Source organism: Meriones unguiculatus, chromosome 3, assembly GCF_030254825.1.
Source record: "Meriones unguiculatus strain TT.TT164.6M chromosome 3, Bangor_MerUng_6.1, whole genome shotgun sequence".
Taxonomy (NCBI): domain Eukaryota; kingdom Metazoa; phylum Chordata; class Mammalia; order Rodentia; family Muridae; genus Meriones; species Meriones unguiculatus.
In genome coordinates, this window is record NC_083351.1 from 90,937,578 (window position 1) to 90,964,209 (window position 26,632).

The 26,632-nt window shown below is 41.0% G+C and overlaps 2 protein-coding genes across 4 annotated transcripts in view; one reads left to right on the forward strand and one right to left on the reverse strand.

The window, feature by feature from the left end:
* Ccdc127 (coiled-coil domain containing 127) lies at nt 1-10,295 on the reverse strand. Of its 3 annotated transcripts, none has more exons than XM_021631432.2 (3): nt 10,216-10,295; nt 5,769-5,899; nt 1-3,087 (listed from the first exon to the last, which is right to left on the reverse strand). In XM_021631432.2, the coding sequence occupies exons 1-3, from the start codon at nt 10,284-10,286 to the stop codon at nt 2,426-2,428; spliced, it is 864 nt and encodes a 287-aa protein (XP_021487107.2). In that variant the 5' UTR covers nt 10,287-10,295; the 3' UTR covers nt 1-2,425. The 3 variants fall into 3 exon arrangements, with proteins under 3 accessions (XP_021487107.2, XP_021487109.1, XP_021487108.1); XM_021631434.2 differs by having other exon boundaries at nt 10,178-10,277; XM_021631433.2 differs by having other exon boundaries at nt 9,785-10,250.
* The window catches only part of Sdha (succinate dehydrogenase complex flavoprotein subunit A), a 24,427-nt gene continuing 8,090 nt past the window's right edge, over nt 10,296-26,632 (forward strand). Inside the window, exons 1-8 of the mRNA XM_021631429.2 lie at nt 10,296-10,440; nt 15,182-15,268; nt 16,533-16,694; nt 17,625-17,768; nt 18,102-18,266; nt 20,420-20,568; nt 24,544-24,668; nt 25,876-26,044. Coding sequence (XP_021487104.1) covers nt 10,378-10,440; nt 15,182-15,268; nt 16,533-16,694; nt 17,625-17,768; nt 18,102-18,266; nt 20,420-20,568; nt 24,544-24,668; nt 25,876-26,044 — 1,064 coding nt within the window. The 5' untranslated portion in view covers nt 10,296-10,377. The remainder of the gene's footprint in view (nt 10,441-15,181; nt 15,269-16,532; nt 16,695-17,624; nt 17,769-18,101; nt 18,267-20,419; nt 20,569-24,543; nt 24,669-25,875; nt 26,045-26,632) is intronic.

Here is a 26,632-nt window from a genome sequence, read left to right on the forward strand (position 1 = left end):
TGTGGCTTAACTTATGTACAGTTTATTTCATTAATATTCTGAATTTTAAAGAGTATGAAAATAATTCACTTGTGACAGAAGTAAACACTTAGCTCCATAACTGCCTGTGTACCAGCCAAGGGTCTGAAATGTGACTCCAGTTTGTGGTTCTTCTCCATGTGTCCCCAACCAGAGGTAAACCATCTCAGGTCCTCCCATTATATCTCCTCCCCTAGGTCTGTCTCCATACCAGGTACTTCCATTTGACCCCTGAACAGCAATAAAAATGTTACTGATAATTTCAGTTTGAAAAGCAGACTTAGGATGGAAGGTGGCCATGCCATAGATACAAAGAATTGATGTGATTCCCATGGAAAATGTGTCATTTTAAAAGATAAATCCTAGAAAAAGCCATGAAGTAGTGTGTCCAAGGTCTTATGAGCAGATCAGTTGAGTAACAGAAACTAGAGCCTGTGCAGCTTCCTTTAAGGATCGAATGCATTAGGAAACACAATTTAAGAAAACTGTTTCTAAGATGTACTAGAAAAAATAACTTCTCCCAGTCCTGGTAATACAGTAGAAAGGCGTAAGTATCAGTTGAGAAAAGCTGTAACTGAGGCTGGAATCAGCTGGCTTTGGCTGATTAGCCTGCTGCCAACTCTGCCAAAATGGTTCTGAGAACTTAATGTGGAATATAAAACATGAGCCTCAGTGCTCCTCAATCATTGTATACTTGTTTTCTGGATAAGTACTTCTAAGTTTGTCATATATCTATTCAGAAAGATATGCACAGGGAGGAATATAGGACTTGCGCATAAACTGACCACTTTATTCACTTCCTGCCACTGACAACAACATACAGGTTCCTAGTTCGGAAGTCCAACACCCAACTCAGACCCACTCCAACAAAGCACTACCATGACCTAGGCAGAGCACTTTCTCCAAATCATGGCTCCAGCTCCCCATCCTCCAGAAAACAAGGCTAATTAGAAAAGCCCACTTGACAGACTTCATACTGCATCCTTTGCAAGGCTAGTCTAACAGGTGTCTGGGGACCTGGATGCTGGGAGCTCCCAGCACTGGTAACTACACTGCTTGCAGAGTATGAATGATTCCTGCCGCTTGCCTTCCTGTGGGAATGGAACTGGTATATGTCAGATAGAAGGGTCACATGAATAGCTCTCACCCATCAAAATCTTTTGCTAGTCTCCAGGGAGTTTCCCGGTAACCTCTCATGTTCCTAGTCATATCCCTAAACTAAAGACTGTTCCCTGTGACTCCACAGAGTGTGACCCTTGGTGGCTCCACCTGGTTCTACACCATTCTACTGTTGTCCTCTGCTGTTTTTATCTTTCTTGCTATAATACCTCTTATCTCTAAGGGCAACCACAGGTGGAGTCTTAGAAAACTATGGCAAGTCATAGAACCTGAGTATCTTGGGAAATTACCTTTTGCAAGATAAATAATAGTGCTTAGCTCATAAAACCAGAGTAAGGATTACATGAGTTATGCACAAAGGGTCAACTCATATAAGCTGTGTGTAAATGACTTGTAAGTACTTATTTGCTTTTTAAACAAATGTTAAAAACAGTGACAATACATGTAAGACTATCAAGTCAAGAGTAGTGATACACACTTGTAACCCCAGCACTTGGGAGCCTGGGGCAGGAAGACTGCACGTATAATGCTTACGTGGACTATGCAGCAAGACTCTTTCAAAAGAACAGTAAAGTCATACAAATAATAAGTCACACTATTACTTTAAATGACAAATGTTATTGACTGCGTATCATTGCTAATAAATAACATGCTTATTGAATATAGGAACAGCTAAATTATTATTATTTTTTCCAGAGCTGAGGACCAAACCCAGGGCCTTGTGCTTGCTAGGCAAGCACTCTACCACTGAGCTAAATCTCCAACCCCCTGAGCAGCTAAATTCTAAGTATTCACTGCGGTACCAACTGGGTATAAGATATATATATATATATATTTTTTTTTTTTTTCTTCATTTCTTTGTGGGGGAAAATGTTCCATAAAAGTGAAATCTGGTAATATAACTACTACATTACCCAACAACCTGTAGATAGACTCAGGGAAGGGAAAACAAGTAGAGGAGAGGCAAAAACTGACAGAACATTTCTTAGAGTAAGAATACTGCATTGGAGCTTTACATTTTTCTTTCCCCTAGAACTAAAATACACAGTTGTACAGGTTCTGCTAAATATTAGCAGCTCAAAAATGCTTCAGAAAAAGTGAATCTCTAATAGTTGCAGAGCATCGCAGAAAAAGCTTATCTGTGAAGGCCCTACTGTACTGTTGAAAGGGTGGAAAGACTTGAGTTCTCACAAAGGGTCACATTCAGTGGCAAGGGAACACAGGAAATATCAGAGATCCTAAAATACAGACTGCCATGGTGAATGAGGCCTTGAGTTCCATTTCACTCTTATTTTTCTAGTATAATCTTCTCTACTTTCCTGAACTTTTTAAGTTCAACAAGCAGTTCCCAATATTTGAGATACATCCACATGAGCCTCCCATTTCGGCGTTTGTTGGTGTTCCAGACATCTCCACAATGCTTATCATGCTTAAATATGTCTGATAAGCCAGCTGTCATCTCTAGATCAGCAGCCACCGGATCAACAGAGGTGCGCACCAGTAAGCTCTTCTCCAGCGCCAGCCGTGTGCTACGGGGAAGAATCAGGCTACAGTAGATATTCTGGCGTTCCTCGAGAGCTTCTCCCACCTCCTTCAGCATAAGCTGGGCTCTCTTCTGCCAGTCATCCTCTTCTTCCAGGCAGTTCAGGTAAGCACTTCTCAGAGGCCGCAGCTGGCTTTTTTCTTGCATTATCTGAGCCCGTTCCTGTTCAAGAAGCTTCTTTTCTTCTGCCAGCTTACGCCCCTGAGAGATAAGGGCTTCCCGAAAACTAGCTGTTCTATTTTGCTCTTTTTCCAGTTCCAAAGACAGCTGAGCAACAGCACGCCGTTGTTCTGAGATCACAGCACGGTATTTAGCTTCAAGATCCTGCTGAAAGGCAGCGGTTTTATGATGATATGCTTCTCTTACTTTTTCTATTTCTTTTTGGGATTCCCTTGACCAAATCCAACCTGACATGAATAAAACAGATGAGGAAGACACATGAAGAGACACAACAAAAATCCTGTAACTACTTAAAGAAAATATGTAACAGTAATGACAGCATTTTGGTAAAAACCTAAGAATTCAAAAGTGTCAGGACATGAAACTTTGTAGATTACAAACTAAGAAAAGTTCCTACCTTAAAATCATACCAGTGCTGGGCACTGAAAGCGGCACATACCATGTTCCTGGTTCTGGCGTCTAACTTTCATGGCTGAAAAATTTACCATTGTTTTCTTTGCATCTATCATTTATGTGCTCTGCCTCAGTGCTCCATGACTTATTGCCAATGTTTAAAAAATTAATACAGGTAGGCTTCACATATTGTTGGATGCCCAGTTATCATCTGCATATAGCTTAAGTCTGGTGGGTTTGCTGTTATGCTCTACAAAAATAAAGGGAAGAAGTTCAACCTTAGGTTGGCTGTGGTAGCAAGTGCTTGTACTTGGGAGGCTGAGTGAGAGGAGGATTCCAAGCACAAGGCCAGCCTGGACATCTAAATTGTGTAGGTGTCAAAACAAAATAAATCCAGGAAGATCAGAGACTTTAGTGTTATCTGACAGAGACTTTAAGATAGCCACATAACTTTATACCTCCAGTTAGATTGGGAACCAATTGGTTCCTAGATGAGTGGTTACCAGGTTTCAGAGGGAAGTGTGGCTATGAAATGACAGGTGTCCCTTCATAATGTGATCTTGCCTGTGCCAAACACAAGATCATAATGTTATCTTGCCTGTGCCAAACACAAGATCCTGAGTCCCGTATGAAGCAACCACTAGGGAAAACAGAGTAAATGATACTGATCTCTCTGTGTTACTTATCACAATTGTACGTGGTCTACAATGGTCTCAAAACTGTCTTTTTTGACTAAACTGAGTTGTACTGCATGATTAAGCTTGGTATGCCAAACACTTCACTTTTTAGATCTACGACCGTTTCTTTTCTACATAAGAGAAGAAAAGGTGAGGAAGGGAGGGATGACAGAGAAAGGGGAAAACAGAGAAATAGGGAATGAGAAAGACGACAGCAGCAGAGACAAGAAGACACAAGCCTTTCAAAGAGTGAAATGCCAGACACTCTTCAAGGTAAGCTCAATTTTACCAGTTTCTGAATTGTATTAAAAGTTATGAAATTTGGGGGTATGGATATAGCTCAGTGATAGAGTTTTTGCCTAGCATACCCAAAACGAGGCATCAGAACCACAAAAGAAAGGAAGAAAGAGGGCAGGATGGGAAAAAAGGAAGGGGGCATTGGTCATGAAATTTAAAAATATGAGAATAAAAGTAGATTCTCATTCTCAGAGGTGGTTAGTCAGGTAAGGCATTCATTCTTCTGCTGCTACTTCAAGATCATGATGAAGGCTAGTTAATATTTGCATGTTGCAATACACCTTCTCAGACATGTAGTAACTTAATTTTAGATTAATGCGCACTGTGAGTTTAAGGCCTCATAGTGAGACCCAGATTTAAAACAACAACCACAACAATAACAAGCCCAACAGCTATCCCTGAATACATTATTTAACCAGGACAATCAATACAGAAACATAAAACATTCTTCAGCTCTTCTCGAGGACAGAACGTATCATCTTGAACATCCAACAGGGAAAGGCAAGAATTTGGAGTTGGTGTTAAAGCTCCAAACAAATCTGAGAAACACATGGAAAGTGAGAGGGCCTCTCCACGTCTCAAAGCTAACTCACTCAGAGTAACTAGTGATAGATGAAACTCTACCTATAATAATTATGTGAGTGTAATTTTAAGGCTTCCAAGCTACTCAGAGAATCGCAGCAAGAGGTGTCCTTTATGCTGAACAGTGGCCGAAAGAGGATGACAGGCAGGGCCCTCCAAGCACCCTCTGGGAGAAATCTGGACTGGCAGCAGGCAATGCTCAGATCCCTCCACTTCCTCTACGGCAAACTTAAACTGAGAAACTCAGGCACATAACAAGCTACAGTACAAAAACAGTCACTACACATATGGGACTGTATTTGCTTTTGGTTTACTGAATCATCAGTTTCTCATAGTCTTAGAGGACAACCAGGAGCACAGACATGAAGACATATAAACCAGCTCTTCTACATCAGTGATGTGTTCCCATTAAAAGCTGGGGTTTTCTCAAGTTTCTTTCGCTACACCCGCAGAGACATGTACATGCACATACACACTGCGGCCTAAGACTGGTCAAGTCCTTGTGCTATTCAGTCAATTTAGACGCAAGGCTTTCCAGTCTGCACAGTAGTTTTCATGGGCAAACTCACCCAAATACAACTTTAGAAATACTAAACATACATCCTAACTGGTTTTCTTTCTGACCAGTTTCTGCCAGTCCTGAGGGAGGCAATTAAGGCAAGAAGTCCCCTCAGAACAGTGAAGCAATGAGAGAAAGCTGAAGCTTATTAAAGCCTAACCCACACCAAATACTTTTGTTTCATTTAATCCTCACAATGTACTGAGGCATGAAGGAAACTTACTTCCTTCTAGAAACAGTTAAACTGACAATCAGAAAATCTGTAATTCTGTCAGAGTCCCTGTATAGGATAAAACGGCAATGTATTGGTCAAGTCTTCTGGTATCCAACCTCTGCAGCAACCCACTCCTGGAATAATTTTGGACCAGGAAACAGAAATGTCAAGAAAATCATAACTTACGAAATGCTGCCAATCCCAGCATTGGTACCAACAGGGCATAATTCCACTTGCTTCCATCACCCCCATCAGCCCTGGAATTGGGCCGGATGTTCCAATTTGGGGGGTCGTTTAAGTTATTCATGGAGCTATACCTTGAAGAAAATGAAAAAGATACTAACTATACAAAAAAAAAAAACAACCCAGAGTATTATGTCATCTATACATTTTTTTTTTTTTTTTTAGTTAAGAACATATTTTTCAGCTTTATGTGCGCCACAACATCACATACAGGTGATTTCAAGAAGTAAGGCACAGTGTAATATGAAAGCAAAGTACAAGCAGAATGCCATGAGCTCTCCCAGTATGTTTAGATATATGGTGGCTACAATGTTTAATCTTATGTGTCAACATGAGTGAGAGAAGGCATCTCAGCATGCCCAGCTAATTGATCAACCATGATTCTAAGTGTGCCTGAGAAGTGTTTCCGTATGACTGGTAAGCACTGGAGTGCTTACACTGATTACTCATAATAAATTAAATGCTCTCTTACTCAACACATACCATCACAAGCCCTAGAGAATGTGGTTGATCATGAACTACACAAATAATAGTAGTTCCATGCTATATTGCCTAGCAATGTCACAGCAGGCTCAGCTCACTCTTGGATTTACATAAAATTGGAATCTCCTGTCAACACATCTGTCAGAATCTGCCTCCACTGTTAAGTGATGCACAGCTAGCTATACATGTTTCTCATTGGTTGTCTCTGTAAGACTCTAATACAGCTGTCCATAGACAACAATAAAACAATAAAGGTGAATCTACAATAGACATGTGCTTTATATAGGCAGGGTTGAAGAATAAGCAGCTTTCTACAGACAAAAATCGAAGAAAAGCAACTTGCATGCCGGTCCTGATCTGGATTATAGAAATCCCTTGCTTCACTTTAGGGTATAACTCCCAAACTAGGCTGGAGGCCAATATTACTATGAATCTGTCAGTTTGCAGAATACCGTACTAGCCAGGAGTGGTGGTGCATGCCTCTAATTCCAGAATTCAGACCACAGAGGCAAGCTCATCTTTTTGAATCTGAAGATACCCTGGTCTACACAGTGATTTCTAAGGACAGTTAGGACCATGAAGAGAGACCTTGTTTCAAATAAATAAAGTTAAATTAAAAAGAATCTGAATAAAGTGTAATTGATGAAAAATTAAAAAAAAAGGGGAAAAATAATTTAAGAACCTTAAATGACTTTCAAAAGTAGAGAAAAACATGGAGTTAGTCAATTTACATGGAGCACATCTCGCCCCTGGGGGCAATGGTCTCCTGAACCTACTCAGACCTTGGACACCACCACTGCTAGTTCTAGAACTGATGCAGGATGTTCCAACGAGGGGGTTAAGGCTTCTCATAATATTTCCTATAAGCCCACACCTGTTTGTTTTTATTCCCCATTTTCATTCATTATTAGCCAGATAGAGCCAAGTAATTGTGGTAATGATACTTGCTTTTTTGCCCAATGCTGGAATGCTAGTGAATTTAGGTATGCCCTGGTTACTCGCATGCCTCGCTGGGTGCCTGTGCCCGTTGATGCCCCTCATGCTATGACTCTCCTCAGACAGAAAAGGGATCTTGGAACTACAGCCGCCATTGTTACTGCCATCTCATTGGCGGCTGTTGGAGCTACCACTGCGGCATTAGCCATGAGTCATACTGTGCAGACTGCTCAGACCCTGAATAATCTTTTAGCCAATGTAGCTCATGCCTTAGATGTACAAAAAGGAATTAATGCTCAACTAAAAGGAGGCTTGATGGTGTTCAATCTTGCAGAAGCAAGATTTGCTCTTGCAGGAGCAAACTGATACCCTATGGCAAATCGCTCAACTTGGCTGTCAATGAAAGTATGCTGGACTTTGTGTCACTAGCATACAACATGAGAAATTTTCCTGTGCTGCAAATCTGTCTAAACAATTGTCTAGCTATATTTTAGGTAATTGGACTGGAGAATTCGATACTATGATGGAGCAGCTGAGAGTGGCCATTGTCACGGTAAATTCTACCAGAGTGGACGCAGGACTAGCCACAGGATTATCATCATGGATTGCTGCAGCCATGAATCATCTGAAGGAATGGGCAGGCATGGGAGCGTTAGCAGGCCTTCTGGTGTTGGTCTCCTTGGTTTGCCTGTGGTGTATATGCAAGATTAGAGTCTCACAACAGCGTAATGCAGCCATGATCATTCAGGCCTTTACAGCCATTGAAGCAGGACAGTCTCCCCAAGCATGGTTGGCTACCATAAAAAGCTAAAATGTTATGCTCAGGATGTGAGGCTAAGCACTGCACTCAGGGTCAGTCGCTTTCGACCCAGAGAAGAACAAGTCTGATTGCATGCGGGTTGATGCCCAGGTCCCGCCTCTGAGAAAAAGGTATTGGACGGGTCTGATGCTCTTTGGGTGGATGACACCTAAATGAACATCGGTACAAAGTCCCAATTTATTTCTAATATCAGAGATCAGATCTCTACTCTTGCCTGATGCGTCTAAAACAAAAAGGGGGAACTGTAGAGAGCTGCGTAATGCCGCACCCTAAAGATGGAGCTGGTTTCGGCCTTCCACCTTCCTGATGGTGAGTGCTCTCTGTCACAAACAACTCCACATTTGGCTAAGGCTGAGGATCTGGCTTGCTTCCATGTATGTGGACCTATCCGCATTGCCCACGTGGCACGCTGGGGTTGGCTACCCAGAGGCTATTTAAGCTATGGGCTGGCTTTCCCCAGGGTCAGATGATTGTTCAAGGTTCCTGAATAAACTGTATTGAAAAACAAAACAAAACAAAACAAAACAAAACAAAACAAAACGCATGAACTGAATCTTAATTAAATACCTTCATAAATATGCAAAAAAAAGAAACAATCTGTATCAGATGGGTGTTTTCATTATGTAAAGTCATGAAAACATTCAGCTTGCCTATATGTACCCTCACAGACAAAATAATCACAAAATAGTTAATCCAGAGTTTTTAACAAACCTTGTTTTACATGTAAAGATGAGCAATGAGGAACAATAAGCATGACTATACCTAAGAACTTAACGGTTCATAGAAACCATAGGATTAAAAAGTTTGGTAGAAGGCTGGGAAGATGGCTCAGTGGCTAAAAGCACTGGCTGTTCTTACAGAGGACCTGAGTTCAATTCACAAACCCACATGGCAGCTCACAACTGTCTGTAACTCCAGTTCCAGGGTCATCTGATACCCTCACACAGAAGAATGCAGGCAAAACACCAATGCACATAAAATAAAATAAATATTTATGAAATTTAGTAGATGCCTATTTTAGAAACATATACACACACACACTAACTTAAAACAGGTAACTTTCAAAAACCTCCTACTAAGTATAGCTATGCCTTAGATCTGTTGGGGAGCCCCAGCAGATACCAAAAGCCTTGAAGACAGTCAAGGCTTCCATATAAAATGGTGTATCTGAATACAGTCTGTTTAATACTTTAGATTGTCTCTAAATCACCAATACCAAATAAGGTATAAAGGCACTTAGGTAGTTGATATTCTTTATTTTCCTCCTTGTTTAAAAAGGTCTGCACATGTTCAGAATAGACACACATTTCCTCCAAATGTATTTTGATCTACAGTTGGTTGAACTCACCAATGCAGAACCCTCGTAGGGTCAACTGTCACATTTATTCCCTTCACACCAATAACATCCATTTCTGGGTTATAAAAGTCCAAGGAAATAATACAAAATATGAAGCATTGTGCATAAATATATTCCATATTTCTTTCTTTATTATGATTTAGTAAAAAAAAAAAAAGAGAAAGAGAAATAAAATATGAATGGTTCATTGTAAACTTAAATAATTCAAAATTATGTTCATGAAGATTGTGCACCAAGAGAAAAAGCCCTTAATCTAATATTAAGTGAATATTCAGCAAACAACTAGGATTGTTGGTTTAGTTTCTAAGCCATTTAATTCTATCAAAGTTTTCAGCTATTTCACTAGAAAAACAGAAATACTACCTGAATCTGATCCAATCAGAGCGAGTTTTCAAGGAAGGATGCTAGGCATGCTCTAGGAAGCTTTAAGGACAACAGGCCGGGCCCTGAGCTTCCTAGCAGCTGAAATGAAGACGAAGCTTTGGATATTGTTTCTGGTTCGGTATTCTGCGCAGCCTGGTGGAGCTGCCTCTGGTCCAACCACCAAGAGATCATTTCTACTCACTCCGGAAGCCCAGGGCGGTACCTCCTGCCCATTCCTTGAGACTCTGCGCCCAACAAAATAGGCTCTTATGGAGCTGCAGTTGCTGCCCCTAGGATCCTACATCCATCTGCCGGGATCCTCCGACCCTCTCTGTCTTGGCAAACTCGAAGAGCCACCCGAGAAGCACTTTAAAACATTGGTACCCCACTTACTCCTGGAGCAGAGCCCATCAGCGAAGCAGACAGCCTACCTCAGAGGTACTACCACCGCAGCATTTGCAGTGCGCAGGCGCAACACCCTCCCGGGAGCCAGGAGGGGCATGGTGCGCAGGCGCAGAATCGTCCGAGACGTGCAACGGCTTGCTTGGTGCGCAAGCGCAGTCTGTCGTTGAGGCTAGCGGGAAGGCAGCGACATGGCCGGGGTTGGCGCAGTTTCGAGGCTTATTCGCGGGCGGCGGTTGGCGCTAGCTGGGTCGGTGAGTTCGTGCCACGGGATGGAGAGCACCGGGAGTGCGCCAGAGCCGGGCGTACTTCTAATCCCGCGAGTTGTGCTGGAACTGGGAAATGCAGTGGGCCGGAGCCGACAGCTTTCCGGCGAAGGTCATGTCCCTGAGGTTGCGGGAGGGGTGAAGGAGTGGAGTCCGGCCTTCCCCGTCCTGCTCTATCTAGCTGAGTTCTTCAAGGTTAACGCGCGGGACCGGCCTGTGGCCCTCAGGTTGCGGGCGACTCTGCGTGTAACAGTTAGTAGCTTGGGTTCGACACTAAGACATGTAAGTGATGAGATTATCGATTTTGTGTCGTGGCCTCACAGATACTGTTTTTAAAAATCAGGTGAGACTTCTGCACTGTGTTCATCCAGTCTTGCGACCACTGTTTTGCATTCGAGTGGAAGAGGGACACAGAGGGCCCCAAGGCTGCAAGGGGCCAGTTGGGCGCCCTGGATCGTCAGATCGTGTCTCAGTGTACTCTTTGAGGATGACATATTATGCGACAGATTCCTAGGGTTTTATTAACGCAAACTAAATTTGATAGATTGGGCTCTTTAAAGTGAACTGGCCCACCTACCTCCTTAACAGTTTAATTACGAAGTAAAAGCCCCAAGACTTTCAACAGTATCGATTTGCATTGTGCCTGTAATTATGGCTGCAATTGTCTCCTTTCTGAAATAGATATTAAAAGTTATGCTCAGTTAAATGTTCAAGGGTTAGTTGGCAACTATTCTTGGAAGACCAGAAGGCATTTTCAAACATTGATAATTTCCATGACTTGTGTTTACTGCCGAAAACTCCCACCTCCACCTCTATTCCTTGGCCTTTTAAAACACCCCAAAGAGGTTTTAAAGTACTGATCGTGAAGCCTTTTACAGGAAATAACACAGGAGCAACCTGTATTTATAACAAAATTGTATTGAGCAGAAATATGTGTGCCTACTGCATGCCCAGGATTCACTCCCCACACTCAGGAAAAAATAAGGAGAAAGCCTTTTAGTGATAGTCTGAGTCCAGCTCTGGCTAATGTCCAAAAAGGGAGCAGCGAAGAAGAGAAATTTTACTAATTTATATGCACCTTAGGTTTATGCATTCCATATATGTTATTGTCATCCTTAAAGCCCTTTTAGGTCCTAGATCCAGTTTAAACTTTGACTGGTTTAGATAGAGACAGGAGACTGCAAGTCTAGCTGCTTAGGCAGGTGGGAGATTTACACAGCAAAAATATCCCACATTTCTTAATTTATTTTTAAGTACAGCTTTGTTGTTCTTTTCCAAATAGTTGTTACCTATGGCCATCTTGTCCAGCTGGCAGAATTAGGCTTTTCTTAAGAGAAGTGGGCGTTTATGGAATACCATATTTAAAGATGGTTGTCACCCTGAATTGCCTATCAGAGGAATGTTCTTTCATAGAGAAATGGGCCTAATAGTTATAAGTTGGGTTGTCTCCTTTGTTATGGAACTGGAGCCAAAAGGCTGTCAATCCTGGTGAAGAAACAATTACATTGCAGAGTTCTTAATTTTACTTATCTCTAATAGGTCTGGTTACTATGCTCATATCTTTGGGGTATTTTGGAGGCAGTACTTAGTTTCTATTTTGTATGACTTAATGTCGCCTAAGCAAATCTATTAATAAATCCTTTATAAAATAAATTCTTTCACTTTGTTTCTTCTCCGTCAGTATGTCCTCACCTTAGGCTAGTGCTCAGTGGTCCCTCTGGAGACGAAGACCTAGATACTGATTTTTATTCAGACTAGAGTAAAATTTCAGTTGAAAGTGAGAATAAGTCTCGAAGCATGTGAGATCAAGCTGTATAACTTTTTATAGGGGCATGATTGGAAGCTTTTTTTTCTTTTCTCAAACCTTAGTTAAATCATGTTACCTGCTAGCATTTTACCTTCTTTGTGGTGGTGCTTCATAACTGTCCCATGATTAAGTACCACTAAACAGGATAGTAAGACAGGAAAAACAGAATTGACACTCAAGTGGGGCCTTCCAAAATATAGCTTTTTGTTTAAAAAAGTTTCTTCATGAGCATGACTGTTCCTATAGAAATTCTGCCCTGTAACTGAATATTTGTTGTCATTTGAAGTTTGTTTTTTTCCTTTTTTATTTATTACAGTTTATTCACTTTGTATCCCAGCTGTAGTCCTCTCCCTTATCCCCTCCCAATCCTGTCCTCCCTCTCTCTCCTTCTCCTATGTCCCTTCCCCAGTCCACTGATAGGGGAGGTCCTTCTCTCCTTCCATCTGACCCTAACCTATCAGGTCTCATCAGGACTGTCTGCATTGTCTTCCTCTGTGGCCTGGTAAGGCTGCTCCCAATTCATGGGGAGGTGATCAAAGAGCCAGCCCCTGAGTTCATGTCAGAGACAGCCTCTGTTCCCCTTACTAGAATGCCCATTTGAAGACTGAGCTGCCATGGGCTACATCTGTGCAGGGATTCTAGGTTATATCCATACATGGTCCTTGGTTGTAATACCAGTTTCACAAAAGGCCCCTGTGCCCAGATTTTTTGGTTCTTTTGCTTTCCTTGTGGAGCTCCAGTCCCCTCCAGGTCTTTCTCTTTCCTCCTTCTTTCATCAGATTCCCTGCACTCTGCCCAAAGTTTGGTTATGAGTCTCAGCATCTGCTTTGATACCCTCTCAGGTAGAGTTTTTCAGAGGCCCTCTGTGGTAGGCTCCTGTCTTGTTCCTTGTTTTCACCCTTTTCTGATGTCTGTCCTGTTTGCCTTTCTGAATGAGGAATGATCATCTTACCCAGGGTCCTCCTCCTTGCTTAGCTTCTTTAGGTGTACAGATTTTAGTATGATTATCCTATATTATATGTATAATGTCCACTTTATAAGTGAGTATATACCATGTGTCTTTCTGCTTCTGGGATACCTCACTCAGGATGATCTTTTCTAGTTCCCACAATTTGCCTGCAAATTTCATGATTTCCTTGTTTTTAAATGCTGAGTAGTAATCCATTGTGTAAATATATCACAATTTCTGTATCCATTCCTCAACTGAGGGACATCTGGGTTGTTTCCAGATTCTGGCTATTAGAAATAAAGCTGCTATGAACATGGTTGAGCAAATGTCCTTGTTGTATACTTGAGCATATGTTTGTTCATTTTTAATGAAGAATTTGAGTTTACAAAAGAACAGAATCAAGTTAGCAGAAAAAAATTTGTGTGTGTGTGTGAGAATTTGTGATCACTAACTGAGAAAGGCTGAAGACAGGAATTGTTTAGTCTTATCAAACTATTCTGTATTGACAAATGGCTTTCAAGTTATCAACTCATCAAGTTTATTTTGCCTTTGTTTTGCTTTTCATGGTCCCAATGCATTGATGTGAATCACAAACATTTGAAATTGTTCGTTGTAGAGGAAAACTAATAACAAGGACAGCTCACTTCTGTAAAGTTTTTCAAATTCTTAGGAAAAACTCATGAAACATGGTAGAATAAATCTTTTGTTTGGATGTGATGTTTTGGCTGTTTTAATGATATATCAAGAATTACATGAGTTATTTGGGCCTTTCATACTCAGGATCCTCATAAAACCAGTGACATTCAGTTCTGTATTTTGTGATGTTATTCCTGGCTTATGTGAAGACTTCTGGCTTAACATTTATTCATAACCAGGATTTTAATCAGAATTTAGAGTTCTCAGGGTTCCCCCTCCCCCCATATAGTAGAGAAAGTACACAATTTGGGTCTATAGTCCCCACTGACCTTCAGTTTTTCTGTGTGGATTGTGAGAATTTTGTGAGGCAGCCTCTGAAAGTTTGAACTGTAGTCATCCATGTCAGGAGCAGATATCCCTGTAAATTGTATTTCAAGCATTAGTACTTTAAAAATAGTGAAAGTTAGAAAATTTATTACATTTATTTGTGTGTTCATACACACCATGTAGAAGTCAGCTAGCAACTTGGAGGTATGGCTTCTCTCCAGCCCCATGGGTCCTGGGTACCAAGCTTCAGTTCTCAAGCTCAGCACGAAGCATCTTTGGCTCCTGAGTCATCTGACTTGCCTTAAAAACATTTTTAGTGAAAATAATTTTAATTTTTTTAATAAATCATTAAGATGAAGAAAGGTTTGTAAGTGAAAAGGAACAAACTATTATGTTCAATAATGGAAACAATTTCTAAATAGTGTCATTGTGCTCTGGTACTTACCTCCATTTTTATAGCTGATAGGTAGATTTTTAGACATTTTTTTCCTGAATGATAAAAGAGATTTTCAGTGCACTTAAACCACTCACTTCTCCCAGTGCCAGTAGCTTTTAGGTCTTCATTGTCTGATTTTATAATTGTAATAATTGTGCAGAAGATGATTCATACCATCTTCAGCTGATGAGATACTTAGCTTTCTGAGTCGCTTTGCTTGATGGGAATACTTAATGGCTTCTGCTCTTCTCAGCCTCTCTCCAGCTTTCTTAATGAGAATGTTTGTCCTACCGGACAAGGTATAAGTGACCTTTTTGTTACATTGTAGGTAAATTTCTTCATGTTCATGTTTTCAAATTAGAACATTTTGAAGGACTAGGAAGATGACTCAGTGAATAAGAACACTTGCAAGAGGACCCCAATTCCAGTCTCCAGTACCCACGTGAAAGCCAGATATGGCCTTTTTGTGTTTGTGACTCCTGCTGTGCTGGAGATAGAGACAAGTGTATCTTGGGAGTTCACTCCTCTCTGTTTCTATTCCTTCAAGACCCTAACACTATTTATGTCTCTGCAGTGGCCAGCGGCATCCCACACACAGACCCGTGGCTTTCACTTCACTGTTGGTGAGAACAAGAAGGCATCTGCTAAAGTTTCAGATGCGGTAAGTTTATTGCTCAATTGTAAACAACTTTTTTTATTTTATGTTTTTTTTCAAGACAAGGTCTCACTTTGTAGCTCTGGGTATCCTGAACTCGCTATGTAGATCAGGCCGGCCTCCAGCTCACAGAGATCCACCTACCTCTGCTGGGTTAAAGGTGTACACCATTACACCCAGCTTGCAAACAACTTTTATTACTTTGAAGGATAATTATCTGTAATCATTTCAAGATATTTGAGAATTGCTCATATGTAAAGAAAAGGTTCTTAGGTTATTGATTGTATGCTCAAATGTGTGTAGTACAACACTTACAGAAATACTTAAATAGATAAATACTGACATTTTTGCTGGCAAATCAGTATCTAAATTAAACTCTAAATTCAAGTAAAGTAACAAAATAAGAAAATATAAATGAGCTGTGTATGCTGTGATGGACAGTGGAGTCCCTGCACAAAATAAGACTGTTGCTCCTGGACTTGAGGCTCATTTGTATTTAGCCTGTTCTGTCTGCTTTCTGTTTAAAAAATCTGAACATTGATCACAAGTTCTTCCCATATGAACTAGCAGGGTTTATAGAATATTGCTTGACAGTTTCTCATTGATAAATCATCCCACATGGACTCTTCCCCTAAATATAGGCCTGAATATAGTTGTGGTCTGTACCCAGGCAAACTTTAACATGCTAACTTATGTTTTCAAGAGAGACTTGTATATCACAGGTGGAGAAGCATTTTCAGTGCGTGGTTAAGCTCCTGTGGACAGATGTATATGGCTATAGGCATAGATGGTAAAACCATTGTGAAAAAGACATAGTTAGAGCTCATTATGTTGATGTTTCCTTCTGCTTTTAGACTTCTCTGCTTTGGAAGCAGAATAGAAAAATTGGAATTTTAAGTGCTCTCAAAAAACTTTTTTTTTTCGGTCTAATTTTTTTAGCATGTACTTGTAGTCCTAGCACTTGGGAAGCAGAGGCAGGAAAAAAAGATGGTGAATTTTGAGCCAGCCCAGCAAGAAGATGTCTCAGAACAAAACTGAAGAAGTGGTGTGTGTATGTGTGAATGAATAACAGATCTTCTATTGTCCATAATATCTGATTGCTGGTTCATTGTTCCTATCACACTTCAATACCAAGAATGCATGCTCAGCCTAGAACAGGATTGAGGCCTTCTGTGTATAGCAGCTATTCTTTCCTTTGATTAGCTTGTAATTTTAGCCTTAATGGTTTATGAAGTTGAATATATAATGAATGTGTGAATTTCCTTTTCAGATTTCTACTCAATACCCAGTTGTGGATCATGAATTTGATGCTGTGGTAGTAGGTGCTGGAGGGGCAGGCTTGCGAGCTGCATTTGGCCTTTCTGAGGCAGGGTTTAATACTGCTTGCCTTACAAAGCTCTTTCCTACCCGATCACATACGATTGCAGCACAGGTAAGAAGGCCCTCTTTTGATGCCTAGAGATCTTGCACAGCACCACTCCTCCTATGAGACAAATTGTTGGCATTTTATTATCTCTACAGTTGTTGGAGTCCAGTCAGTCATTCTCACTTTGCAAGTCACTGCTTATAATCTCTTCCTGGAGATCATTGAAGGCTTGGCACCTCATTATTCTCGAATGTGGTTCTTTTCCAGCTGTCCTGTCTTCCATCTGTCTCCCCATCATGGTTCACTTTCTTCCACATTTATTCCCTGATTAAGTTTGGTCAGGAATTTATCACTGAGACAAATACCTGAGATAATAAACTTAAAAGGAAGAGAGACTTATTTAGATTTGTGGTTTCGTGGCTATATATATATAGTGAAAGAATGAAGAAAAGAGTTTTCCTAGTACTGCTATAGTAGTTTGTGATTCTGAGGAGTAAGGAAGAGTGACACTCACATAACAGCTGAAGAAGCTAGAGTGCAGAGTTGTATAACTGAATGAGGAGCATATTATGTATGTGTCAGAGAGTACTTCTTTAATTCCCATACAAGTTCCATTGAGAATATTTTATCATGAGATTTCCAGATAGACTTGTTGAATGCCTGTATCTGACAGGTGCATAAGCAATGGGTGAGTTATAAGAACCTTTGACAGGCCCAATGGGTAAATTATAAGGATCTTTGACAGGCACAGTGGGTAAGTGATAAGGACCTTTTTCAGTCTTTAGAGGTCTGGAGATCAGGCAGCACCCCCATCACAGATACAGACTAAACCACTTCAAGGGAAGTCTCATGACTTAGGGGCTGTCCTGCCTTACTGCCCCTGAGCCTCCATGAAGAGTTCACGGAAGGAGTTGGCTTTGATCTCGGGAGGAGGTGGACTGCAGAGGCAGTTGGCCTCACATTTAAGGCAGGTGAGCAGTTGTGTGGTGTTTCCAGGGGGGCATCAATGCTGCACTGGGGAACATGGAAGAGGACAACTGGAAATGGCATTTCTATGACACCGTGAAAGGCTCTGACTGGCTGGGGGATCAGGATGCCATCCATTACATGACAGAGCAAGCTCCTTCCTCCGTGATTGAGGTAGGTAACTAAAAGGAAACTCTTGGGTTAATGTGTATGTATTACAAAAGAACCAAACGTAAAAATAAAAGAGGGATGGGATATGGCTCTTGGAGAGTGCATGTGTAGCACAATTGAGCTCTCGGGTCCTGTCCCTGGTAATGGGTGAACCAATGAAAACAGTACTTCCTTAACTATTCAGTTCATTGAACAAGCTTTTCTACCCCCTGAATTGTCAGTGTTTTCATGCAATATGCTAGTATGAATGTTTTAGATTTCACATTTGGTGCAAATAACCATCGATATTTTTACTTGTTTAAGGTAATATAGTTTTGCTTATTTTGTGTTTCATAGCTAGAAAATTATGGTATGCCATTTAGCAGAACTGAAGAAGGGAGGATTTATCAGCGTGCATTTGGTGGACAGAGCCTCAAGTTTGGGAAAGGCGGGCAGGCTCATCGGTGCTGTTGTGTGGCCGATCGGACAGGCCACTCACTCTTACACACCTTGTATGGAAGGGTAAGGCTGATTTGGTGGTAAAGGAAATGGAACAAATGGATAGTTAGATGATCTTTATAACTAACAGTGGAAGTGGCATAGGATAGGCAATCACCCAATGGGTTGCTTAAAAAAAAAAAAGACAATAATGTTCTGCTTTGATAGCTGTGACAGAGACCTTAACCAAAAGCAACTTAGGGAGGAAAGGGTCTATTTCACCTTATAGTTTTAGTTCATTGTAAAAGGGTGCAGACTTGAGGAAGGACTGCTGTGGGACCCGTAGAGGAACACCACTTTCAGCTTGTTCCCTCAGGCTTGCTCAGCCTACTTTTTTATACACCCTTGGTCCACCTGCCCAGGGATGGCCACCGCTCAGCATGGGCTGGACCTTCACTGCTCGCCTCCAGTACAGTCTTAGGGGAACATTCTCTCAGTCGATGTCCCCTCTTTGATGGTTCTAGTCTGTGTCAAATTGACAAAAACTAATACAAATAGTAAGGTATCTGAAATAATTACTGATATGAAAGTATTGAATAGGTAATATGAAAAGCTGTCTTTAAGACGTTATGTTAGGTCTGGAGAGAAGGATGAGGTTAAGAGCACTGGCTGCTCTTCCAGAGATCCTGAGTTCAATTCCCAGCAACCACATGGTGGCTCACAGTCATCTGTAATGAGATCTGATGCCCTCTTCTAGCCTGCAGGCACACATGCAGACAGAACATTACATACATAATAAATTAATCTTTAAAAAAAAAAAAAACAACAACAAGAGGACATTGTTATTCCCTAAGTTTGTCTTGGAAAGTTGAATTGGTCGTCACCGCTTACCAACTTGAGCTTGTGATCCGTCACATGCCTAGAGCAAAGGAAGTGTTCTTTTTTACAACAAAATATTTTTATTCATTATTTGGGAATTTCATATTATGCACCCAATCATGCTCTTTTTCCAGTCCTCCCAGGTCTGCTTCCCCACCCATGTGCCCTCACCTGCATCCCCCCAAAAGAAAAACAACTCCAGTTTTTGTTGCCCATATACCCACTGGAGCACGCATGGTCAGACTCCCAGTGGCCAGCCCGTTAAAGAAAGCTAAGTATCTTAATGCACTTTTATCACCATTTTATCACCATTCAGTTCCTGAACTGATTGGTATGTTTTAATACTTCACCGTTAAACGGGATGAAGTCTTGCGGGACATGAGTCACTGCAGGTTGTGGCCTTCAAAGACTATGAGAAGACACATATTTATATTACTATTTAGAACAGTAGCGAAAGTACGATTATGAAGTAGCAACAAAAATAGTTTTATGATTGGGGTCACCACAATATGAGGGTTGCAGCATTCGGAAGGTTGAGAACCATTGCACTAGATAACTGCCATGTCCAGATAATCAGTAATCTGAACTCTGTTTTCAGAAAGTAGTGACAAGTAGTTAACATGCAAATATTAGAGCTCCAGTAGCTAAAGTACACTGAAAAAAATGTAACAGTATGTGCTTGTTTCATGGTTGTGTTGAGAGTTTGCCTATGCTCTTTAGAGCTCCTTGGGCTGTCCGAGCCACCCCCGGTGGCACTGTGCAGTGCTGACTCCCCTATGTGCATGGCAATGGACTTAACTGCACTCCTGCTACCAGCCCCTGAATGTGGCTACTGCAGATTCAGATGAGCTTACTGTAACGGAGGAGCGAGGTGTTTTATTTTCATTAATCAAATGGCCACATGAAGCTAACAGCTTCTGGGTCATGACCCTGTGATTTGTGGGCCTCACTCACTGTGGGCCTCTTGAGAGGTGTTCTGTGCTACGTGGAGCCACCAGAGAGCCTGGAGTGCCTCCAAAGCTTTTGTAAAAATAAGAGTGGTGTCACCCAAATCGGAGCAACCAGAGCCTGCTGCATTCAGTTCTCTGCAGTGTCATGTGCTTACTATTTATTTGTTTGTTGTATATATACTGCTAAATTTAGGGTGACTTTTTGTGCTTTGAACTGCTACCAGTATTGATGCCGATAGGAGCTCATATAACTTCATTACAAACCCTAGTATCCTTAACTTCATTTATTAACAGAACTGGATCAAGTTTTTCAAACTGTTTAAATGGTTTAACCGTTCACATTTTGTGTGTTGTTGGTTTAATCTTAATCTTAAATGTAGTTTAAAATGTGGGATCCTTTTCTTATAGTCTCTGCGATATGACACCAGCTATTTTGTGGAGTATTTTGCCTTGGATCTTCTGATGGAAAATGGGGAGTGCTGTGGTGTTATTGCACTCTGCATAGAAGATGGATCCATACACCGAATAAAAGCAAAGAATACTGTTATTGCTACTGGGTAGGGTCTAAGTTTTTACTGTATTTAATTTCTCATAGAAAGTTGGGAGGATGCTTAATTCTCATTCCGAAGGGCAAATAGCATAGACATCGAAGTGGTTGAAGAGAGGAAACAGGATGGGAGCCTACCGTAAATGTCCTCTGAAAGACTCCACCCAGCAGGGGATTGAAGCAGATGCTAAGACTCACAGCCAAACTTTGGGCAGAGCACTGGGAGTTGTAGGAAAGAGTGGGGGAATAAAAGGACCCAGAATGGACAGCAGCTCCATAAGAAGACCAACAGAACCAACAAATCTGGGCCCATGGGGCCCTGCAGAGACTGATTCAGCAACCAAGGACCATGTGTGGAGAGGATCTAGACCCTTGCTCAGATATAGCAAACAGGCAGCTCATTGTCCATGTTGGGTTCCCTAGTAAGGGGAGCAAGGCTGCCTCTGACATGGACTCTGTTGCCTACTCTTTGATCACTTCCCCCTTGTGGGGGCTATTGCCAGGCCACAGAGGAAGAGGACGCAGGCAGTTTTAATGAGACTTGATAGGCTGGGGTCAAATGACAGGGGAGAAGGGCTCCCCCTTCTGAGAAATAGGGGAGGGGAAGAGGGAAGAAGGGTGAAGGCTATAATTGGGATGTAAAGTGAATAAATTATAAAAAATTAAATTAAAAAAGAAATGAAAGCAACAGAGAGAAAGCACTTGTTGGGAGGGTTTGTTTGGTTTTTTGTTAACTAAAAATGGGTCAGAACAATGGGTCAGATGTAGGCCTTTATGTCACCTCATGTGGATGGATGGTGACCTTTCCAGCCTTTGTACCTTTGTCACAATATAGATGTTCTCTGAGCACAGGTGGGCAAAATTTGGATTATAAAGCTTACCCTACCTCTTCTTATATAATAAGCCCAGAGAGTCACGTGGCATTTTCAGATAAACTTTTCTACTTTTTTGTCTGCTGTGTATACCGAGTCTTAGAATCAACAAATACCAAAAAGTATTATCTGCGTGAAAGATGAAAATAACTTTGACTTTACATGATTTAATTTTTTACCATTTTAAAAATTAAGAGCTGAGAGTATATCTCAGTTGTAGAGTGTTTGCTTGTCTCTAATGCATGTGGTTCTGGATCATTCTCCATCTCCACCACCATCTCCATCCTCCCCCCCAAAAAAGAAAAGAAAGTTTAAATAAACCAAAGTTTTTAAATAGGTATAGAACCTGAATAGATGTATTTTCCAGGACAGAGGGGATTCAGATGGTCAGCATATTAAACATCTGGGGAGTTCAAGTAACAGCCACACTTGTGAGGATGGTTAATGTACAGATAAAAATGAAATAAGTGTTGATGAAGATGTAGAGAAAAAGGGGCTGTCTTAGTTACTTCATTGCATGATAAAACACCATGACCAAGGCAACTTATAAAAGAGTTAAATCTAGCCTTCAGTTTCAGAGGGCTAGAATCTGTGAGTAAAGGAGCAGCTGAGAGCTCAATCTTGATCCACTAGGCTGAGAGAGTCCAGAGCCACGCCTTCTCAAACAGTTCCATCAGCTGGGGACCAATATATGAGCCTGTGGGGGCCATTTTTATTCAAACCACCATACTGGGTCAAAGCAGTTAACATACAAGCGTGGCAGTTTATCTGAGTTCCATCTCCAGAACTTACAGTAGAACAGACAAACTCTGTTTGTCTGTTTTGTAAGTTTTCCTCTGACTCCTACAAACGTGCCATGGCAATGCCTGTGCCCATACAGCAGCAATTTTATGTATGTATACATAGACGTGTACATACAGATATATTTATAATTTCATAAAATTATAATTTTATATATTATAAATGTTCTAAAATGATATATATTTGCATAAAATTTTAAAGCAAAACAATGGGTAGAGATGGCTCAGAATTAAGAGCTGCTACCCTTGCAGAGGACCTGCACTCACTTCAGAAGTCTCACAACTGCCTATAATTCAAGCCCTGAGGTAGCCTCTTTGGGCATTGGCATACATGTTACGTAACTTATACAGATACATACAAATTTTTAAAAAATCTTAAAAAAAAAGATAAAGAGTCTAAGACTATTGACAGTATAAGTTGGTAGTCATTGTGGAGGTTCCTCAGAAAACTAAAGAAGACTGAGGAGATGGCTTAGGAGACAAGGTACTTGCCACCTACACATGGGTGCCCAGAACCCATGTAAAGCTGAGTAAGTGTGGTCCTGTCTGTAATCCTAGATTTTGGCAGAGTTGGGATGCCCCAGCGTATGCTGACTAGAGACTAGCCAGCTAGTTGACAAGATCTTGGCTTAGTTAAGAGACCCTGTTTCAATAAAATAGAATACAATCAAGAAAGACATCCAGTGTCAATATTAGCCCCCACCCCACACAAACACTTAAAGACCTGCAAGTGCATCACACTTCTACCACAAGGAAAAAAAAACCAAACAAACAAATCCCTAAGAGTAAAAGGATACAGCAGCCCCACTGTAGCCGTGTCTGTAAAGGGAATGAAGTCAGCATAATCACATCATGACTATATTATCTATGCAAATGTTTGCTGCAGTATTCAGATTGGCCAAGATATGGTCACTATAACCAGATACAACTTATGCAAGGAAAGGTTTATTTTGGCTTATGGTTTCAGCAGCTCGTGGAGTCATGTGTTTGAGCAGGATGTTGTGACAAGTATGAGATGGAGGAGAGCTCTTCACTTCCTGGCAAAAAGTGAAAGATCAGCCCAGGACTGTGTATAGTCCTAGGGACATAGACGCAGAGATCTATTTCCTCCCAAAAGCCCCATATCCTAAAGGTTTCACAACCTCTCAAAAAATGCAGCTAGCCATGACTTTTCAACATGAATCTATGAGGGACATCTGTATTCAAGTAAGATCAATTTGAGTCATGAGATGAGCAGTTTCTGAAACCTGAGAGATAACATGTCTACAGTAATGATACAATTGCCAAGTATATTTAGTGTCCACACCACAAAGAAAGGATAATTATGTAACACTATGAATATGTTAATGAAATTGATTGTGAAAATTCGTTCCCAGTATACATTTATCAGATAATGTGGACATCTTTAAATGTATAGTAAAGCTGGAGGAGAAATGATAAAATAAATAATTTTCATTATGTGGTGGTTAGAATAGGAATGGCCCCAGGTAGACCCATATATGTGTGTGTGTGTGTGTGTGTGTGTGAATGTGTGTGAATGCTTGGCCCATAGAGAGTGGCACTTTTAAGGAGGTATGGCCTTGTTGGAGGAAGTGTGTCATTGTAGGGGCAGGCTTTGAGGTCTATGCTATAGCTGTGGCAGTCTTCTGCTATCTATAGATCAAAATGTAGAACTCTCTTTGATCACTTCCCCCTGGCAGGACTGCCTAGCCAGGCCACAGGGGAAGAGGACATGCTCAGTCCTGAGGCAACTTGATGAGCTGGGGTGGATGGGAAAGAAAGCTCCCCTTTTCTGAGGAATAGGCTAGAGGGGATGGGGGAGGATAGTACTAGGAGGGGAGGATGGATGGGGCTACAACCAGGATGTAAAGTTAATAAAAAATAAATTAATTAAAAAAAAGTAATATATCTTTTCTTTTTCTTTTTACTTTTATTTATTTATTTATTTGTTTGTTTGTTTGTTTTTGAGACAGGGTTTTACTGTGTAGCCTTGGCTGTCCTAGAATCACTTTGTACACCAGCTGGCCTCAAACTTACAGTGATCCGCCTGCCTCTGCCTCTGCCTCCCTGAATGCTGGGATTAAAGGTGTGTACCACTATGCCCAGCTAAAGTAATACATCTTAATCGGGAAAATTCTTTGACGATAAAGCACAGAGTACCAAATAGAAAATATACAAAATTTCCTTCCTGTGTGACACAACCTCCATTACATGGAGGCAGCATCGAAAATGTGGCCTCCCAGTAGTGTGTGCCACATACACATGCCTGGGTTGTTGTAGACTGATGCTTATAGTCACTGTTTTGTGTTTCAGGGGCTATGGGCGAGCCTATTTCAGCTGCACATCTGCCCATACCACCACAGGGGATGGCTTAGCCATGGTCACCAGGGCTGGCTTGCCTTGCCAGGACTTAGAGTTTGTTCAGTTCCACCCCACAGGTAGGATGGGCTGCCTCTCTGGCTCTGGGCTCTTCTGTGTGTTATAAGCATGTGATACCTGGTCAGTTCTGTGGTGCACTTTTCCTGTCTTGAGTCCTCAAGGAGAGTTTTCTCCTGGTTCTGTAAAAGCAGTTCATAATTTTGATTTCAGGGGTTTTAGGCACTCGTGTTAAGAGGGATGTGAAGTTAGAAAAGACTGGGCTCCACCTGATGCCAAAGTTAGGGTTTGGATTTAGAAGAATGAAAGAGCTAATTATGGGGAAAATTAGCTCTTCCTGTCAGAGCCTTGAGTCAGAGGAGAGATAACAGAATTAGAGAATGAAAAATAAATGTTAGTTTTCTCTCTTCAGTTTCTGTCCAGTGTCACTGAGCCTCTGGATTTCCTATCATATACTGTGTTTACATTCCATTTTTTTATGCTTTCTTCACAATGTATAAAAAATAAACTACCTAAAGGATGCTATTGAAGCTATGAAAAGTGAAAAGCAGGTGAAATGTAAGAACTTATATTCTTACTTAGAACATGCAACCCATTGACATATGAAAGAAAAATTTAACTTTAAAATAACACTTATTTAGCCTCTTCCATTAAAATTCAGTACTTGCCTTGTTTTCTTTATATTGAGGAGCAACAGCGTTATATTAAGAACTCAGACGACATCATGCTCCTCAGGTGTGAATTTGGGCTCTGCTCTTTAATAGGTCTGTGACTTAGATGATTTCTAAGCTTCGACTTTTTTATCTCTAGGGATGGAGTTCTTATTACCCTGGGCCATCATAGAACTTATGAGTAAATGTTTAGAATTGATACAAACAAATAGTAACCATTTGAATAATTTGTCATCTTTGCTGTTTGGGTACTTCAGATAGAAAATCTCCCAGATGTTTTAGTTTTGCTTAAACTTGTTACGGCATTTCGTGTTATAAAGTTATATTTAAAGAATTAAGTCTACTAAACATACATGATATTTAATCAGAGTATGGGTTAGAGTCTTGTGAATGAGCTACTCTTCCTGTGTCTGTTGTGCTTTCTGATTTGTCATTGCTGCTTGTGACACACATACCTGCTACTTGACTTTTCTTATTTTGAGTTTAATGCTCTTTGCTTTCCTCCCAAAAAACGGTTTCTAAAAAAAGGATTAACCATTTGAAATAGCTATCTTGTTATCACTCATTTACAAGCATTTAATCACCTGGATTTTTACAGGTATATATGGTGTTGGCTGTCTCATCACAGAAGGGTGTCGTGGAGAGGGCGGTATTCTCATCAACGGTCAAGGTGAAAGGTTCATGGAAAGATACGCCCCTGTTGCCAAGGACCTGGCCTCCAGGGATGTTGTATCCCGATCCATGACTATGGAGATTCGTGAAGGAAGGTCTGTGACTCCCTTCTAGGGATGCATGTGTGTGGGCAGGTGGACAAACACATCTTCTTTTCTCTTTGGTAGCCAGCAGATCACATCTATGTATTTTAGCACCTTAACTTTGCAGACAGGCACCCCTGCACCTCAGGTTTAGGGTTAGAGAATAAAGCTACCCCATTATTTTCTGACTTACATCTGTTAGCTTGTGTTAGCTTTCTAAAGATCTACATTTTGAGATTCTTCTTCACACCAGTGAGTGTGTAAGAAGTGTGTCATCATATACTCTTGGAATGAAAGTGAGGTTCACACGCCCAGCGAAGTCTTAGTCTTAGGAGTTATGTTGTTTTACTCAGTACCTACAGGAAACTTGGCAGGTAACCTTCAGGGCTGTGTGTTACTTCTTCTGTGGTGAAATTGCTTTAGACTCCCAATGCCTGGCCCTGTTACTTAATGCTTATGTGGGCTTGACATTTTCATTTAAAACTGAGGTGTCTGGTGGGTTATGGGAAACTTTCTAACATATTTACCAAGGAAAACATAGGAAATCATGCTACCCAAGATGAGAATGTGAGTTTTGTGAGTACAGGTTATGTCCTTGCA